The 20,329-nt window shown below is 35.7% G+C and overlaps 1 protein-coding gene across 1 annotated transcript; it reads right to left on the reverse strand.

Moving 5' to 3' along the window:
• Nucleotides 1–225: 225 nt before the first annotated feature.
• Nucleotides 226–3,035, reverse strand: FIB4 (Plastid-lipid associated protein PAP / fibrillin family protein). Its single transcript, XM_078571712.1, has 4 exons — nucleotides 2,711–3,035; nucleotides 1,633–1,869; nucleotides 1,068–1,194; nucleotides 226–510 (listed from the first exon to the last, which is right to left on the reverse strand). Exons 1-4 carry the CDS (start codon nucleotides 2,978–2,980, stop codon nucleotides 296–298), a joined length of 849 nt encoding a protein of 282 aa, XP_078427838.1. The 5' UTR covers nucleotides 2,981–3,035; the 3' UTR covers nucleotides 226–295.
• Between the last annotated feature and the right edge of the window lie 17,294 nt (nucleotides 3,036–20,329).

The raw sequence follows: 20,329 nt of genomic DNA on the forward strand, positions 1-20,329 counted from the left end.
TAAGGGAGTATGATGATGATGACAATTACTTCGTCATTTCCCCGGTACGGTTCAGGGACAGATGACAGATTGCATTGAATGTGTTTCGGCACCCGTATGAGGGGCAGGACAAAACGGCGACAGGACAGTATTAAACTTAGAGTAAATCACCAGACCCAATGATCTGTTATCTGTTCAATAAGGGACAAATAACAGACGATGGTAAGGGATGGAACGGATGACAGATTGTCAGACGAAAATTGAATAATATGAATTTGATGTAATTTGAAAAAGAGTATATAAATTATGACCGTTATCAGGCGACGACAAAGACCCTGAGCTCGTCCCTGTCGCCCCTGGTAATGCGGAGGGACTCATCAGCGTAGGTCACCTCAAACTCGCCGGCGCCTGTGTTGGACGGCGGCCTCAAAGAATCAGGAAGCCGAGGAAGCTCCAAAGGCGGCAGCTGAGCTAGGTTCCCGGTTGCTTTCACCGTCGTCTTCTCGAATACAATTCTGATCTTCGCTGGACCTGCATTACAGACACTATCATCAAATTTATTCTGAAGTTGTAATTTTACACAATTCGATTACAGTTCTTTGGTTTGGATGTGACAGTATGAAAGTAGCCAAACGCAAACATTACAATTCAGCTCCAAATTCTATAGAATTGATTTGTGGAGGTTTGTGGCAGAATTTAGGAATTTTTTAGCAGATTTTGATGTGGGCTCAGTTATTTATATCGAATGGGAGAGGACAGTTCCGGAATTGAGTACTACTCAGACTTCAATGTTCTCCAAACATGAATCTTCCGCATCCTAGATCATATTCAGGTTCTTCAAAAGGGGTGCAAGATAAAGAAAGTTATAGAACGCAAGCATCTAAAAAATTATCTAGGGTTTCTTCAATGCCTGAAATTGATCTGTTGAGCTGAATCTAGAGGTTTTTTCTCCTATTTTGATTTTCTTTGAAAACGATTTTGGCGCTTTTAATCAACTGGGCGAGGAAAAATTTGCTGTATCGAGTGGTTTACTTCAGATTTTTGATGTTCCAGAAGCATGAATCTGAAGTCAGAGGAAGAACACAGACCTAGGATTTCAAATTTATGCGCCAAGGTAGCGGTTGCATCGGCCGGCGGAAGGGGCCAGGGGGCCCCAAACTGGAGCTCCACAATGTTATCGAAGTCCTTGCTCACAACATCGATTCTCTGAAAAACCTGCAAACAACATGATGAGAAACAACTGTGATTAGTTGTAAATCTATCAAACACCTAAATCTACAATTTACCAGCCCTATTATACTAATTACCCGACTTATTTACAACATTTTCAAAAATTATACATTCAAGCATAAAGATACAAATTATTTTCTCTCATCATCTTCTATCTTATTTTTGTCCTTCTCTGAGGTCTGAAGATTGAACCACTAAAGAAAATCACGGAACATAAGGACGTATCAGAGTCCACAGCTATCTTGATTCTAAGATGGGAGTTTAGATCAACAAGACATACTTAACATAACTTACTATCTTGATGTGGAGTTGAAATATCTAAATCCCATTACGAACATTAGTGATCCAAAAATAGACTAAAATCTACTCTAAGACAAAATTGTTCAATAAGGAAGATCGATCAATGGAAAGAAGTAAAGACACCTGGCCGAGAGTTATGGGGAGAAGCCGTCCAATTGGGGGGCCAGGGTGGCTGCCGCCAAGAGTGCGGGATGAGAAAGCACTGCTGTAGACTAATCGCCATCTTCCCTGAAGCTTGTCAAGGTCTCTTTCCAAGTCAACTGGCCCCCCTGCCGCTTCGAGTTCCTTCGCCGCCTCGTCTGCCTTTCTCAGATCCTCTTGACTTGCGGCCAGGCCTCTGTTCAATCCGGAGACGGCATTCTACAGTTCAATCAAGAAAGTCTCAGTTGGAGGATACTCAATAAGCAGCAAAACTCATGAATTTTAGCCGCCTTAATTCTCTGGGACAGATCGTAGCTGCTGATTTACCTTATGGTTGGATAGATAAATGTTTAGATTTTTGTGATTATTTTTTAACAGGAATTGACGAATATGAAAAACTCATTACACGAAATCCCATCTGTATCTTTGGTTAACGATTATGAAAAAGACATGCTCTTGGATTAAACGCAATCATTGGACTGTGCGATTTGAATGTTTCACGGAGTGTTGACTACAATTTGTCAGCAGAATAACAGTAAAATTATGAAATCCCCGAGATCAAGTCTAAAGTGAAAAAGAGTTGAGGACCTCATATCGAAAATAATGAACTCAGATCAAACGATATCATTGAACCGAGCAATTCAAATGTTTCAGGAAACTCTGATATAAATTCCAAACGCAGTCAGCACTAGAGCTGATCATTTCAAAGAAAAAGCGCAGGACAATTTGGAAATCCAATAGATCAGACGTTGAAATATGTTCAGATTAACACATGTGAAGATGATTTACTCTGTGAAGATGATTTACTCTGTGAAAGACAGCACCGAATCGTACATTTTTCTGTTTTATGAAGTACTAGTACTGGTTAAAGAACATATTCAAACGGTGATGGAGCTACATTTTTTGGCGAAATAACATGACAACTTCTCAATCCCCTAGACCGGACCACAGAGAGAGATGATTCAAAGACAAATAAAATCGATAATAGTTAAGTGACCTAATCAAGAAATCACTACGCGAGCGCGATAAACGCAATAGACGAATCCAAAATCAGACTTACCAGAAGGCTCAGCTTCAACGCGGCAACATCTTCAAAACTAGTTTGCTTGCCGGAGGCCGACGGATCGAGGGCGGGAGATCTGTCAAGAGAAGCGGAACAGGAGATCCGCCGAGCAGGAGAAGCTGCGAAGCTGCGCTTGCCGCATGATCCGAAATTCGCCGCCGCCGGCGATCGAAGAAGAAGAGAACTGCGGCCAAGCCGAGGAGCGGAGGAAGAAAAACATGGCGACGCGATCGGCGGCGAAGACCGCAGAATCGAAGACGACGACATTGCGATCGAAGTCGTTGATCGATGTGGTCGAATGGCACCAGCTAAGAAGAAGCTGCTCAACGGTTCACTGCTCGCCGTAGAACTTGAATGGCTACGTGGGCGACTCTCGTCCGCTCGTTGCGACGCGATCGAACGGTGGGGAAAAGGCAGTTTGGAGAAAGGGCTAGAATATTCGAGACGCAGGTAGTAGATCTTTTCTCCTGCGGCCGTGGCTTTGATCGACGGGATGCGCACCCCGACGTGGCGCCGTCCCACTGGCTGAGGCTTTCATTTTTTCAACGTCGTCCCTCCCCCTCCCTCATGTGTTCCGTTTGACTGGTTGCCGCATCACACCTCTCTCTCTCTCTCTCTCTCTCTCTCTCTCTCTCTCTCTCTCTCTCTCTATCTCTCTCTATCTATCTATCTATCTATCTATCTCTATCTATCTCTCTCTATCTATCTCTCTCTATCTATCTATCTATCTATCTATCTATCTATCTATCTATCTATCTATTTATCTATCTACCTATCGATCTATCTATCTATCTATCTATCTATCTACCTATCTATCTATGTATCTGTTGCTCTCTATCTATCTATCTACCTATCTATTGCTCTCTATCTATGTCTGTCTATCCATCTATCTATCTATCTATCTATCTACCTACCTACCTATCTATCTACCTATCTATTTATCTACCTATCTACCTATCTATCTATCTATCTATTGCTCTCTATCTATCTATTTACCTATCTATCTATTGCTCTCTATCTATCTATCTACCTATCTATCTATCCTTCTATCTCTATTATTCTTATTTTAACAATAGAATGTTGTGAAATGCTTAGGGAACCTAAATAAATGAAGGAAATTCAGAGAGCATACATGAGAAAGTGTTCATCTAATTTTTCAATTGTGAAATCAGATTATTATTGTCATTTAGCCATCAGCAGGAGAAAGGGAAAAATGAAATTTTAACTAGATAAGAGAATTTCGGTAGTTTCTCCAAGTTTTTATTGAATTAAAAATGTTAATTATGAGTAAAAACAGTTTGAAAATGGGACAATCATCAAGTGTTTGATGAAATGCCTGAAAGAGAAAATATTTTTTGAAGGATTTTCAGTGGAATTTCTTATATTTCACTTGCATAAATGCATATGAATTATACGTGTGATGACATACCAGATTTCACCGCCATGTGGGGGTCACTTTCATCTTGTGACCTCCATTGACGGCTGTACCCTTTCTCACTCATCCCACCATGGTGGAGAGGAGAACCTTCATCTGATTAAGGTTGAATGATCAATTTTGGTGAAAAAGATGCTTGAAAAATGACAAAAATTCAAGTTTACAGGGCATGAATGATCTATAAGTGGAGATGGCTGATTTAGGAACACTCCAAGGACTTTGCCTGCGTGCAGCCGGTAGTTTTCACCATTTTTGTTGCCAAAACTGGTTTGTCTGTGACAGAGATGACAACAAAGGGTGAAAATGGATAATTTTGCCCCTGGCCGTTCAATCTCTGTTCGAGAAAGGTCTTGTATAATGCTCCCATGCTTCTGAAAAGGCGATGAAATAGATTGAGAATATGTAGATGAAAATCAAATATGGGGATAAGAACTAAAAGATAACATGACAGACTGATATCACAAACAGGAAGAAGCAAAAAAATATTGTGAGTAAAGCATATCATAATTAGTCAATTATAATGGTAAGAAATGGGTTCACATACGCATAAATACCAATTGTTTGAAATGGTGCAAGGTAAACGAGGGGAAATAGGAGAAGAAGATATATAGGTTTAAAAGATAATTTTAGGGAAAATGGTGATTTTGTGCCAAATGACTTTGATAAATGCACACCCCTATCCTAATACATGATTCAGCTAGTGGTTAACCAAGAAACATAACTACATCAACTCATAAAAGGTGGTGAAGTGGGGTTCACACAAGTCACTCATCACTCCATCCATAACTACAATAATTCGACATTTTGATTTTTTATGTTTTCTCATCATCTTGCAGATACCCTTTACCATTTGAGATTCATCCACACATTGTCTAAAACCATAGTTTTTTCTCACAATATTTCGACAATAATTCGACATAGTTTTTACCATCCATAATATGTTCATGATCCGTTCTAGGTGCCTAACTTCTATACACATACTCTTATGTTGAACAATAAATGGAGTTCCTGAAATGGATTCATGCTCATGGTTTTTTCACCCAACTTAGATAGATGCATGAACTTTGAAAATAAATATGACAATTTATAGTATAACTCCCCCCAACTAGTTCATGCATGGATCTTGATGCATAATAAATATTTTAATGGCATTTTATTTGTTTCATCCCTGACCATACATATTTTTGATCAAATGTTTGGACAAAATATTTTTTCCCAATTGTCATCGATTTAAACCGTTTTTTAGTAAAAAAATTCTCCATAAAAATCTAATTGCTTTCATTAGAAATGCTTGATATTATACCAAATCACAATTTAGGATATGATTTTCATTCAAATGGACATTATCATCTGTAACTGAATGAGAAATCTTTTTTGAAAACTAAAATAATATGTATCTTCTTCTTTTCGTCCATTATTTCCTTCATTCATAAATAAAAAATGAATTTAGAAACAAAGTGTTGTTATGTTCTTTTATAAACAGAAAATGAATTAGTGAGAGAATTACTATTTATAAATTCAGAATGAATTTGAAGATATTATGGTGGGTTATCTTCTTCTCTTGGTTGTTCTACTAAAGGTTAACTTTGAACTTGACCTATTGCTTTATCATGTTGGGGTTGGTTCTGATTTGCTTTTCTATTTTCTAAATTTTCTCTCCTTTTCAGTTTTTTTCACTCTGCTCTATCATCATCCATGATTCATCCGCATCCTTTTTCATCATATTCATCATAGATTCATTATAAATTTGGTTATTTACATGTGCGGATTGAAATTGAGATTGAATATTGTGATCACATTTGAAATTGACGTTGGGGTCTACAATTGATGTTGGTCTTTCCTTTATTCCTTTTTTGAATTCCATTTCCTTTGGCCACATTTGAAATGCCTTCTATTCCCTTCTTTAACCTGTTGGAATTCTCCATATTTATCGTAATCCATCTTTTTTCTTCATATTTCATGTTGTTATGATGATGCTGATATCCTGGTTTGTTGAGAACCTTGTTGACGATCTACATTATAATTTGGAAATTACAGGAAATCTTCGTATGTCTGATCATCATTAAAACACATTGAAATATAAAGAAAAAAGACTTGAACTTTTAGGACCAGTATGTAAATTAGATAAATATGTAAATCCATAAAAAATGGAATATCACAAAAAGTATAAAAAAACCCCTCAAATATATTTAAATAAACTAAAGTTTTATAATCTGAATTATAAAATGATTTTCTTAATAACTAAAATTTCATAAAATTATACTAACAAATACAATACCATAATACTATGATAAAAGTTTCAAAACTTGTTATTTCCCTGATGCCTTGTGAAAGATTCATTTAATTTTGACTTGTTAGGCAAAAATTATGGGACACAAGTGCCATTTGACTAGATAGTATCCACAATATTGTAAACACGTTCTCCTCCATAGGATCACCATGATCACCTGCTGTCTCCTTCATTTCCTTAACTCAATGGTTGGTTAAGATAAACTTCTATTAAAATTGAGGATACCTCATTTGTATGACTTCCATCCAAGTTTAAACTTCCAACATTTAGGTTTTAACTTACATCTTAATTACATAATTATCATTCTTTATGGCTGAATTTAGAATCTGATCATGCATTCTTTTTTACTATTTATGTGGATAATACGAAACTAACTCATTTGGCTTCTTTGACCTCAATGGTGAAATTCTCACAGTGTCGATAGTTCAAGTGGATGCAAGGACTTTGGTGAAACTCTAGGAGTACACTCATAATTATAAAGATGAAGATAACACTGAAATTATTCTTGGAAAGCGAGAATATAATTACAGCTTTCTCTCTTGCTTTGGGGCTTTTATTTCTCTCTTAGCTTCAGCTTACCAGAAGGAAAATGAGATATCAAGGGGCAGGCTTAGTATTTTTGGGTGTCCATGGCTGTTGTGGAGGAAATATTGAGTATAGTTCTATCTTGTGACCATGGTAAGCCTAGCATCACCAGCCTTGTACAATCATTAAATGGATTTGTAGGAGGACCCAAGTCTAGTTCTATCTTGTTTTTAACTCCATTTTTAATGCAGAAACTATTTCTTTCTATTTTATGACATCATCAGTGGCAAAATCAGTCATCATTGTTCTATCATATTCTTTAACCTTCATCACTTCATATTTCAGTTCTCCATCACCACTTCTGATTTCAGTTCTCTGATGAGTCGTGATTCAATCATATAAATCAACGCTCATTAGGGGTTTTGAGAGGTCAAGAAGAGGGAAGAGGCATGCGTTTGTGTTAAAATTCCTCATTTATGCGATCTTTCAAGCATTATGTGCATCATTATATTTTAACAGGTTTTTGTGTTAACAAGCATAGCAATCTTTCAATCACTATGTGCAGCATTATATTCTACGGCTAAACGAATGAACAAAAAGACGAAATAAAGAAGAAGAATAAAAGATGGACCGCATCCAAGCAAGCTAAGTCGCTGCCCGTAGCCGCAGCCAAGATCACCACCGCGAGCAACGTGCGCAGCACAAACCCAATCAACGGACGTGGCCTCAAAGCGAACTATGGAATATAGTCAGCGCCCAAGAGTAAGTGGAACTAAATTTCAATCCTGGAGGAGATGCAAAATTTATATACCACTTGCTATTTTTAAAATCGTCAATATGGGATTGCATAATCATGTCTCACATGCAATCGGGCCGGGCCAGTGCGGGAAGAGAACGATCGTGGCCCATCGGGCCGCAATCTAAGGGGAACGAGATTTAAAATTTGAATGGGCTCCGAGCTGACCTGACCCGAAGCTCGTGTCAGTTCGGGCTTTAATTAAAGCCATGTCTTAATCTTGACCGTCGATCTTTCTTCGGAAGATCGAACAGTCAAGATCGTCCTTATATTTTGTCTTTGTTTTCTTTTATTTCAGGTAGACAGCTCAGCGCCGTGCTCCATCCTGGACGAATTGGAGGGGAACAAGCAGGCAGTCGATGCTGACATGGAATCACTGCTGGAGCAGGGGTCTACCAAACTTAAAGGGGTCCACGGCTACGATTTAATCGTAGCCGTTGAACCCCTAATGACTCAGACCCAACGACCAGGGGATCGCAGCATCTTCCCCACCGTCGACCGCTGGCTCTGTGGCCGGCGATATCACTCCGGCGATCAAGAAGACTGTTTTCTACCGATTCGCCGCCGGAAAATCCCCCTGAGATATCCCATACCGGTCAGTCTGGTCTTCGGACCATTACTGACCTACAATATGGTTGTGAATCGGGGGAAAATGGATTTTTTAGCCGCCGAATTCAAAATCTACAAATTCACATTTTTTCTGCACGGTTGAGCACCCATTCGCCCTTCTCTCGTTCTGGTTCTCTCGGTCGTCAGTAGTGACAGCTCCGCGACCTGAAGGGAGTGCTGAAGGAGGAAGAAATTCACGGAAGATCACATTTTCTTACCTGAAGGAAGACGCGGCCGGAACAGAGGTCTGAAGCCGTTGGCGACCTCCGTCCCTCGCCAAATCCAGTAAGATCGACACTTCTACATTTTTTGGGATCAGTAGACCATTTCGTAATTATAAACACTAAAGAGTTAAACTCAATCAAGTACTCGAAATCGAATTGAATCGATTTCGAGCAAAACGAAAACAGGAAAAATAAAACAAACTCATTCACGCATTTCATCGAGTAATTTGCAGTTCATCTTTGAAATCGATTTTCTTTCAACCCAAATTAAATACTTTTAAGATAATTAAAAAATCTCAAAAAATTACCACAAAATTAAAGGATATATAGTTCTTAAAATACGTCCATCTCTCTATAAAACACTATAAATTCCCTCTCGTTCCTCGTAAGAAAAAACACGAAAATTAGATATTCTCTTTCAGACATTTCAACAAACACCATGCAACCGTAAATTCAACTCTCTTTTGTCCCTATTATCTAATCTCTAAAACTTCCATAAAAATATTCAAAAAAAATCATTAATCTACTTCCTTTTCTAGTGTATAAAGTATGAGATCAATATAAAATCTGTAGCGAGGATTTTCCTTATAAACAACCTTAACAACTTCTCTTTAATCTTTCTTCATCATTCTACTCATTAGTCGAATTCCATCTCTAAGTGCCAATCCCTGAGGAGACGACCTTGCACATCATTATACGATTTGAGTAAGTTACACAAACATATTTTCATTTGATTGAAAGAGAAAATAACAACGACGATTTACACCCCATTTTCGCCTTCATCATTCTCCAATGCCATGATTTTATAATAAGACATTGAAAAACCAATCTACATATCTAAGTATATAATTATATCATGTTCATCTGGTTTTCATCATCTCATCTTCCATACTGCTCCCTTCACCTATCCCATTTATACACCTCTTTAGCAATAAGTCTCTAATATGACTACCTAGGCTCCCTGAGGTTTGACCCTTGGCTCTGTATGAAGTGAGGTAAAATAAACAGATTTTTTCATGCCATCAATTCATAAAAGGACTTCCAAACATGCCAGAATTAGATTCATTATTTTTCAGGCTGACTGCATGCCTAAATGGGTCTTAGAATGGCGATGAACTCAAAAACTAGGGTTTAATATGTTGTTGTTAGATTTTTTTTTAATCAACAAAATTTATAAATTTATATTTATGCAATAACTCTATATAGTGGATGAGTATGGGTAGTCTCCATCGGGAATGGATCTTAGGGTTCTCTCAACATAGTGATTTTAAGAGGATGAGAAGGGTTATGTATAGGATAAGAGGGAGTGATAAGATGAAGATGGTGAGATGAGATGGTGAAAATGTCCAAATAATAAGGATGAGATGGAGAAGAGTAAGATGAACACGTAGATAGATTAAATGATTGTAAGGGAGAAAAGAGATAATAAGGATGATGTGGGAGAAGATCATGGTAGGAAGAGATAGTTTATAAGAGTAAGAGATATAGAGGAGAAGAAAATGGACTGAACTTTTAGGCTTTTATATTTCCATGGAGAAGAGAAGAAAGTTATGTGATGCAGATGATGTGAGAGTATGGGTGATGGTAGCGGAATAATATGAAAGGGTGTGATGATATGGATCTAACTAAAGGGGTGCTTACAGATCATGCCCGATTAACAGATAGGGAGGTGACACATGTCCTACGCACCAAAAGACAAGAGAAGACAAGAAAAAAGTTTGAATATGAGATTGTGATGTGGCAATGTGTTTTTTGTGCCACGTACATGGGCCAATTGCTGGCCTCCACCAAGCACCCTAAGGATAAAAAAATAGTACTCTTAAAGATGCATGACATGGCAACATGTTTTTGTGTGCTACACCAGCACCTCCCCTTTTTATTTGTTTACGCTTTACACGTGCACACCACATGTACTGCCCCAATGTTTTGTTTTATAGTTTCTTATTCTTCTGCTACCATTGATTGCATTTTTAAGTGTACCCTTTTCGTTGGGCACACCAGCCTCAATATTAAATAATACAAAAACATCAGTAAATGATTGACCATTCTGGAATCACATTGGCATCATTCCATTATGTTCAAGGATTGGCTGACATCAATCTTTGACCAGACTAAATGACTGATCAGCATTTAACAAATCAAATGGTGACATGTGGCGCCACCAAGCTCAAGCCTGAAAATATCTAATAAATTAGAAGAAAACATATTATAAGTCAAAAAATACAAATAAATATGCTTTATGACTTTGAAAAATCATATCTTGATGAATATAATGACAAAAAATTCAGAAATATATACTTTAATTCAAAAAAAAAAAATTTCAAAATATAAAGCCAGAAAAATCCTTTAGAAATACCCAAATTTTCAAAAAATTCAAAACATTTTTCTAAAAATAGATTTAATTATTTTAGGCTTGATAACATGCACATATAAAAACTTTAATGGAAATAAACATGTAAATATCATCGTACCAACATATTAAATTTGTTTTTGTTATCAGATGGATAGGAGAGTATCAATCATGCTAATGCCCAGCATAATAATGTTTAGCCCTATGAAAAAATATTTTTAGGGTCGTCGAGTAGTATCATCATCTGTAGGAAATTGCACAAATGCCTAATATCAAATATCAGACACTGTTTTGGTAATTCTTAGATAGAAATAACAAAGTAGAATAAATACTAGGGAAGAAAATGTACGTTGCCATAAATATTTTGCTTATTAGGTTCTCTTTCATCCCTTGATATGATGTGTTATCCTCCATTTGGCAGGTCCACACCCCGATATTCCACATTTTGAAAAATATTAATTTACTTTAATTTTCCTCTTGATACACCAAATATTAATGTATGCTAAATATTCTCGAAGTTTCAAGGAAACTCATGTAAAAATATTTAAATATTTTTCATTAATTTCATCCTAAAAATCCAATAAATTATCTGAATTAAATGCATGTGTAATTGGGCACGCTATTCACCCAAAAATTCAAACAAACTATTTTCATCCATTCATGAAATATTTGATAGTATGTGAATAACTACAAATAACATGTGATTTGAATTAGCTTATATTTAGAATTTTTAAAGTAATATACCTATTCAAGTAGATTAATACACACAAACCACATATTAAGATATTTATGTAGCATATGTCACACAAAACCACAACATAATGGTCTCAAGCTACAAAAATCAATAAAAATGGATGATCAATCATTAATTTTAGTGTAAGTATGCATTTAAAAGATGTTTGGTAAGTCCATCATTTGAGCTTTAAATAATTAGCTTTTTAAAAATTTAGTTATGTGAAAATTGACGTAGATATAAGTGGTCGGCAACCCAAATCTCATTCCATGTTCATTAATAAATGTATTTATTATACTACATGTGTGATGTTTATACTGAAGTCCAAGAATGATCGGGCTCAGTGAATTATGATGAGATCCTAATATGGAGATATACATACATGGTAGCTAATGACATACAGTTTCAGTGAGTGAGTTACTACACTCCATATTTTCTTGAGAACAAACCGAAGCTTGGCAACCCACGGGCTGGGGACTCAACCAATCGATTGGGTTAAATCAACACATCACTAATTAATCTACTTCATGATATAGTTGAATAATTTGGAAAGCCAAAAAACGTTATGGGACCATTGGAGTAATTAATTATACTGATACATGGGCCTAGATGATCACATGCAAATGATCTTTTGGATATTGGAAAATATATTTATAGTTTGAGGGGTTTATCAAAATGCCTGCGTCATATAAATGGATGAAACTATGAAAAAAGTTCACTTAGGCCATAATTGTTAAGGGTTCTTCCCCTTCTTCTCCTTTCTTCTCCCTTCTCCTTTTAGCTCATCTCCACTTCCCAATGCGATTGGTATGGTGTAATGAAGGCTATTTAGCGTGAACAGAGCTTATAAGGTAAAGGAGGAGATTCGATGTGCCATGGGCCATGTGGATACATCTACAGGCTACACACATGATAAACTTGATATGTATTACATGAGGATCCAAGAAATGACACACATGATCTGTGCCCAGGTGATTCCTTTCATTATTTAAATCATGTCCTTTAGATTCTCTTATCAGCCTTCCACAACAAAGCATTATAAAATTTCATCAATATCAAGGCCCTAGAACCCAAAAAAATTTGTTTTAACCTCTCATTAATTCCTAATTTTGTGTACATAATGAAAAATAAGTGGTTCCACTAAGGGATATGAATGAAAGTTAAATATCATGTTTTTGTAAAGAATGGAAGCATTTATGATAGAATCATAAATCAAAAGGTTCAAAATAGAAGGAATATACGATTTTTTGAGTGCAAAAGGAGTATAAGCAAACATATGCATAGGCTTAAGAAATAGAACCCAAGGTAGGGCACAAGTACAGTTAGCGGGGAAGATATGATTGGAAGTGCATGCATTGTTGTAGTCACTAGTTTGGGTAACATGGTGGCTTTGTCACAGCTGCGGTCCCTAACATGATAACAATAGGGGTTGTGGTAGTTGCTTCTGGCACATGCACTAATGTGTGCTCATGTGTTTTGGGTTCTGTGGTATTGAATTGGATGAAACAAAAGGTATTCCTATAGTGAAAAAATTTTAAAGGAATTAAAACAACATTAAACAAAAAGATCAGATCACATGTGAAAAGAATGAATTAATAATTTATTGGATCCTCAAGTGGGACATGTTGACGATGCTCAAGTGTGCAACCTATAGATGTGTCCAAGGGATCCCTTGTACGTCAAATCTTCTCCTTCATCTTGATGTGTCTTGATCTTTCTCTACCTTCGTTGTTACACCATTCTGATCACATCATGAGTGGAGATGAGCCAATGGGACACAAGAGAAGGGGGGGAAGGCCTTGAAAAATTCTGTCCTGAGTTAGAGCTTGAAGTATTGGGTTATGTCAAGAGGTTTGGGGAATTCTCAAAGTAGTCTGCTATTGTGCTTTGATCTTTGGTTTGTTCTAAGTGTCAATAGTAGGCATAGAGAAGGGTGTAGACGTAGGACAAATACTCCTTGTCAGTTCCTTTGAGCTGAGGATAGATGAGATATGATCAGAATTGTCCATGAGTTCCCCCTTACTAGATACAAAAACATCTTCTCTATAGTCCATGAGTTCACCTAATATCTTGTCATTTGATCATTCCTCAAAAACCAAAGAGCACATAAGAAACTATAATAACATCTGAAAATCGAGGGAGAAACTAGTGTTTTAGTGATAGATATGACAGGTTAATTTCCTCAGATGTTTAGACAAAGAGAGACCTTATACCTCTCATGTGACTTGTTTCCCAATAATTATTATCAGTTAACCTTATTAATTAATTATATAAACATATAGATTAATTAAGTATTGATCAATTTAACCTAATAGATAGGTTAAGTTTCCACCCATGGTGCTCCAAGATACACCTTGTACTAAAAAAGATACAAAGTATCAGATGACCTCTTTCTAAGAAGCTTTACTCTCATCACTTACCTTCTTTCTATAAGTTATTTTGAAGGTTTTTGTTTGTATCGAAAAAGGTCACAAAAAGTATCAAATGAACTCTCCTGTTTAACCTTTACTATGATTGGTCATCTCCTTTTTATGAGTAATTTTTTATATTTATGTTTATCTATGTGATTTTTGAAGATTTATCTTTCATTGAATATTTTTGGAAGATTTTTATGTTCATTGGTTACCTCCTTTATATATGTGATTTTGAATATTTATGTTATTATTATTTGAGAATCATTTATAGTTACAATTTATCGTCTTCATCTTGATGAGTCTCATTCATTCTCTATCGTCATCTTCATACCTTTCCAATCATATCATGAGTCGAGGGGAAATAATGATAGAAGGGAAAGTGCCTAAAGCAATCCTGTCTTGGGTAAAGCTCATTTTGGGTCTTCCCCTATTTATAATGAGTGGTTACTTTTCATAGAACCCCAAACTTTAAGTATATCTTTCAACGCCCAAAAGACCATTTGTGTGTGACCCTCTAGGTTGATCTGTTAGTCTAGTTAATGACTCCAATTGATCAATAAAAATTATTTCCCTTCTATATTAAATAATTATATCATCATATACATATCAATTAATGATATATCATTTTAACCCACTCAATAGAATGAGTCTTCAACATGTGGGGTACTAAGCTACACCACCTCATGCTCCAGAAAATACAAAAGAGTGTATTTACTCATTTGTGGAACTTGTAAATCATCAGTTATCATGTACATATAGCCTATCACCTGCTTGAAACTCCTACAATGATTTAGGCTATTTTAAATTGTAAAACCCTAATTTATAAATAATCAAATTGATATATCATTATAGGAGGTCATTGCATTATTAATAATAAACTTTAATAATCAACTTGCTTGGCCAATGAGTTCATTACATTATTTTCCTTGAGGTGTCTCCTCTTATATCATGGTAAAAAATCTCATCTGTGTCATTCAATCATTTTAGCAACTTTTTTTATGCACTCGACCACAAAAGTTTTACAATTCCATGAATAGGAACTTTTCAGTCGTAATCAAAGTATAAATGTCTTCCTAGAAGACATCTTTGGCGGCTTAGATCTAAGGGACACTTACTTAACCGTGATGTGCATCAAAACGATTGATAGTTTGGTATATTACCATTCAGAGATTCATACATATCTATGCAATGGACTCTCTATGCTAATATTACCCACCATTCATCTTTAGTGTCTCCACAGTAATGGATACATGACTAACCATACTCGTCATATGAATAAGAATAAATAGTGATAGTTTATCCATATAATTTGATGTCCTTCTTGAGTATCCTTTGAATATAAATATCTAGAACACATGCTTAAAAGACTATTGATCTATGTGCTATGATCTCATTATAATTCACTATATCAGATCATGTATTCATGGACTTAATAATAAGCACAACATGTCCATTCTGATGAATATATATTTCATTGATGAACAATCAATGAGATGTGGAATTGATAATTAACTTATCATTCATATATATTTCCATTATGTGGCACACGGTGTAAGAAATGGCTCATCTCACACACAAATTGATGTCCAGGCTTAGGCATAACTAGGCTCCTCGACTATTGTAGGTACTAGTGCATTCAAATGCTTGGACCTGTGTGCATGTAAAAGATCAAGTGGAAATCCGGACTTGTGTACTGTTGTGAGAATTGGCACGTCTCAGTTCCATGGATTTGCATTGGCTTTAGTTCAATTATAGAGGCCAGCATGGCACATTTAAACTCTATCGCTGGAAATAATGTGAGTCGAACAGAGATACTCAAAAGGCAAGCATGGGGGCTTGTCTGCTCACACGTAACACACATATGAGCTCCCATGTAATATGGGTGTAGCCTTGGGAACATCTTGCACATTGGTTTGACCGTAGTAATGTTGGTAACACTTGGTGTTTGATACACTAATTATTAGAGTAATATCATACATTTTACATAGTTACTTGTACTAAAATAGTTATATATATTTGTTATCAATCTTAAAATGATTAAATATTATTCCAGAATGAAATTGGGATTGTTATTCCTTGTTTAGTAATTTAAGCTACCTAGATCATCAATATCAATATTTAACACTATTCCTTTCATGCAACTAGAAAGTTCCACCATTTCTCTAGCCTGAATCTCGTTCAACTTATGCCTCCGTAACATTTCTTCCTTTGTACGGATCAATGGAATAATTCATTATCAAAAATCTATATTAGTCTGCTTTCTCTATTCCAGCCTAGTATAATTATTTTCCAATCCATCTATGACCTCATATCGGGTATGAAATTAATTTTTCAGTCAGAAGATATATATATATATATCAATTTTTTAGGAATTAAATTCATAAGCAAAATATTTTTCTCATCAGAATATATTTAACAAATATTTTTATAAATGAAAATGTATGGTATTTAATTATTTTAAGATATTTGATTTTTAAAGAACTATTCATGTGTATCATCTATTGCCAATGATTGGCACTTAGATTATGAACGATCATTTTTTCAACTTTCTACCTTTTATTATTTAGGTTTTGACATAGGTATATCAAATATTTTAATGGAGTAAAAAAACCATAAACTTAAATTTCAATCAATGGGGATTGGGAATGGTACAAGGAGGCTGAGATGGACCAAGAGAAAAGGCTGGATTCAAATATCAATTAATGCAATTTTGGAGTTTGAGAAAGCATGTACATGTTGTATAGTAGTATGGGTGGATAGGTAATTTGGCAGATTACAATGAATGCTCCTTGGAAACTTCTAGGGGTGCCTTTTGAGTTAATTTCCATGCATCGGAAGATCATGAAAATACAAAAAGGTGGCATCATCTTCAGAAACTCCAAAGATTCCAAGCCGCACTTTCAATCTGATGCGAAGGAGAGAGAAATTCTGATCTGTCAAAATTATTCAATTTCAAATCAAGAGATCTAATGATCCAGAAAGATTTCTGGGCTGAAGTTATATGAGAATTTTTTCTCTCGATCTGCTATCCATTCATACCCTCTTGTCTATAAATGGATCCATCTATTTGCTTAAAATTATTCATGGAATTTCTACTGCACCTATAGTAGGCTGAATGAAGTAAAGTGATATTTTTCAAGCATTGAAAATAAAATATTGAATCCATGTTTACCATGAAAAGAAAGATTTTATGCCAGTAATTACAATTATTGACTATAATTTTTTTGATTTATGATTCATAGATATTATGAGACCTTTTTCACCATTTGGATATGAATATTTGTATATGGATGTTGATTATGTTTCTAAGTGGGTTGAGGCAATAGTCACTCAGAATAAAATGATCATAAGTTGCATTGAAATTTTGTATCAACCTATACCCTTCAGATCTTGATGTCCCCAAAAACTAATTGGTGATGATGGATCCCATTTTAATATCATTTCAGGTATCTTCTTTGAAATTACGGTGATCACCGTAAGTTGACAAAAAGGTGAAAATAAGGTGGTAGAATCTTCAGAAACTCCAAAAGTTCCATGGCACACAGGAAATCTGGCGTATAGGAGAGAGAAACTCTAACCACGGAGATTCATTCAGCTTCAAGTCTAGATGTCTAACACTCTAGAAAGAGTTCTAATATTAATTTTAAGTTTGACTTTTGTCTCTGTCGCTCTCTCATCTATCCATCCATAATCTTCTATCAATAAACAGATCCCTCTATCTATGTAAAGTTCATACCTGAACTTATACTAATTTAGTAGGCCAAATGAAAAAAAGATATTTCAAGATACATCAAGTTTTCTTAATATTTTACATGGATTGTAGGGGATCTCTTGAAGTTCAAAATTACATTGATCCTGGTAGTAATTAATGATCTATCCTGATTCTTCTTGGGCTTAGTTTGTTGTCTTCTTCTTGACATCGATACAGTCACATCATTCTATCCAATCACATATCCATTCATTTATTTGTCATCATCATTCAACCATGTCCAATAAGCCAAGTTAATTATCTCATACATATCCTTACGATCCTTCTCATCTCTACGCATTTATTATCTTATAAAACATCACTTATGATCCTCTACTTACCATAATCTCCGTTCCTTGTGGAAATGATCATTCCTCAGCACGAGAAAGTGAAATTCTTTAGGAGTCAGGGTTTGTAATTTTTATTATTAATTTAATCAAATAAAAAGGATACTCAAATACCCAAAATTTTATTGATCGATGTGCTCATGGTATATAATGGTAATGCATACATGTATGTGCCATGGTGTAAAGCTCTCTACTGTTAGATTGCACACAAATATATCATCTCTTCTCCAGGAGGTTTATTGCAAGCTAGGAACCTGATTGAATGTTAGAAACGGTAAAATAGGTTAAGGCCATCAGGAGGATCTTGATACTCTCTCAAGATCAAGCAGGAAATATATTTAATAAAAATTATTTGGAGATCAAGCAAGAGAGAGTACAATATGTGATTGTGTATTTCTTGGGTATTTTTATTGCATTCTGTACCGATATGTGATGTTCTTATTCAATAAATATCTCCCAAGGCCTCTACGTTCCACCTAGGCTAGACATATTGTAACCCAGAGAGAACAAACTTCATTAAAAAAACATAAACTCACTTGTGTCAAGCTTCAAAACAGGTACTTGACCTCCAGAATGCATTTTTCTGATGGCCATACATTGTTGGAGAGAGAGAGAGATCTTTTTTAGCAAGGGTATTGGGCTTAAAAGGTCCAGAACATTAAATACAATATTGTGAGAGAAACTGATCATGGGCTTGTGGTCTCTTTATTCTCACAAGAACTAAAGAAAACACCCCGGAGCTTGGGGTGAAATATTTTTGCAGTCCATGAGCCAAACTTTTGTGCGTTTTTGAGATGCACCCACTACATCTTCCATTTGTGGCTTTTAGGATTTACCTCTTTCTCGACAGTGGAGGGACAAGATGCCCAAATGTGGGAGCTATTTATGGGGCCTTGTGAGGTTGATATATTGGACTCCCAGGGACCTGTAGCCCAAAACAGGCCAATTAAGCCATTCTGTGCACCCCTCATTATTCACTTATTCTACTCAATGCACCTGAGTCTTTCTTGGTTAAAAGTCCAAATATCATTAATAAAATACTTGAATTTGATGAAACCAAGTGGTTTTAGTGAAAATACTCCAATAACAATAGTTGCATGATAGTTAGAACACAGGTCCGAAATGTAATGATGCATGGAAATTTCTAAAATTTGATGATAACATGTTTTTCTAACTATGTAATTTATACAAAATAAAATGGATAATGGATACAACCATAAAAATGAATGTTATCTGTGTTTCCCAACATACATTTGAATTAAACAATACTGACCTTGTGGCCGGTACAACACATGAGCCTCCTTGTGGTACACATCTCTTCTTGACCAGGCTACTAATTTCCATAGGACCACTGCGCCCACCATGGTGGCACAACTTATATGTCATCATGCTCCAACATCCATCATCAGGATTTGTATATGCCCCCTTTCCTTGACATCATTATACTTTGTGTGTATATATATAGACATCAATATAGTTTTACTTCTCTCTTCTCTTTTCTGTTTTCTTTTCCCTTTCCTGTTATTCTCTCATTATATTTTCTTCACCATTGGATAAAATTTTGTTTCTCCATAATGCTAGCTAAAAATTTAAAACGGAGGAAAATAAACTCAATTAAGTTCTGTTGGCTTCTCTTTTGTTCTTTCAAATCTTTATAAAAATATAAAACCTTGAAAGAGCTGAAAAGAAACACTAGATACAATTTATCTGACCTCAAAAATACCAAAAACTGTCATGAACTAAACAGATTATGAAGTATTGTAAAATTTGAAATTAATTTAATCCCCGAGTTGCATAACAAATTCACCTATGAAGATTTACCCGATATTCATTCACTTGAATGGGATGACTGATAACACGCATGATATTCAAGGGAGTTATGAAAGAACTAACGTCAAACCCCAATAAATGCCCAAATTAATTTCTCGTTATGACCCTCCTCTCTGTCTTTAAATATCCGTCTCAAAGTCTCTCTCTCTCTCTCACTCTCTCTCTCTCTCTCGCTCTCTCTCTATCTATCTATCTCTCTATCTATCTCTTTCTCTCTCTCTCTATCTATCTATCCATCTATCTATCTATCTCTCTCTCTCTCTCTCTCTCTCTCTCTCTCTCTCTCTCTCTCTCTCTCTCTCTCTCTCTCTCTCT

This window comes from Wolffia australiana, chromosome 2 (genome assembly GCF_029677425.1).
Source record: "Wolffia australiana isolate 7733 chromosome 2, ASM2967742v1".
Classification (NCBI taxonomy): Eukaryota; Viridiplantae; Streptophyta; class Magnoliopsida; order Alismatales; family Araceae; genus Wolffia; species Wolffia australiana.

What these genes read in the sequence shown, in the direction of transcription:
- FIB4 (XM_078571712.1), bottom strand. Translation starts at nt 2,980, where the DNA reads ATGTCGTCGTCTTCGATTCTGCGGTCTTCGCCGCCGATCGCGTCGCCA. An exon ending in CGTTGAAGCTGAGCCTTCTG is followed by an intron (nt 1,870 to 2,710) that starts GTAAGTCTGATT and finishes ATTGAACTGTAG; the next exon opens with AATGCCGTCTCCGGATTGAA. An exon ending in TCCCCATAACTCTCGGCCAG is followed by an intron (nt 1,195 to 1,632) that starts GTGTCTTTACTT and finishes TGTTGTTTGCAG; the next exon opens with GTTTTTCAGAGAATCGATGT.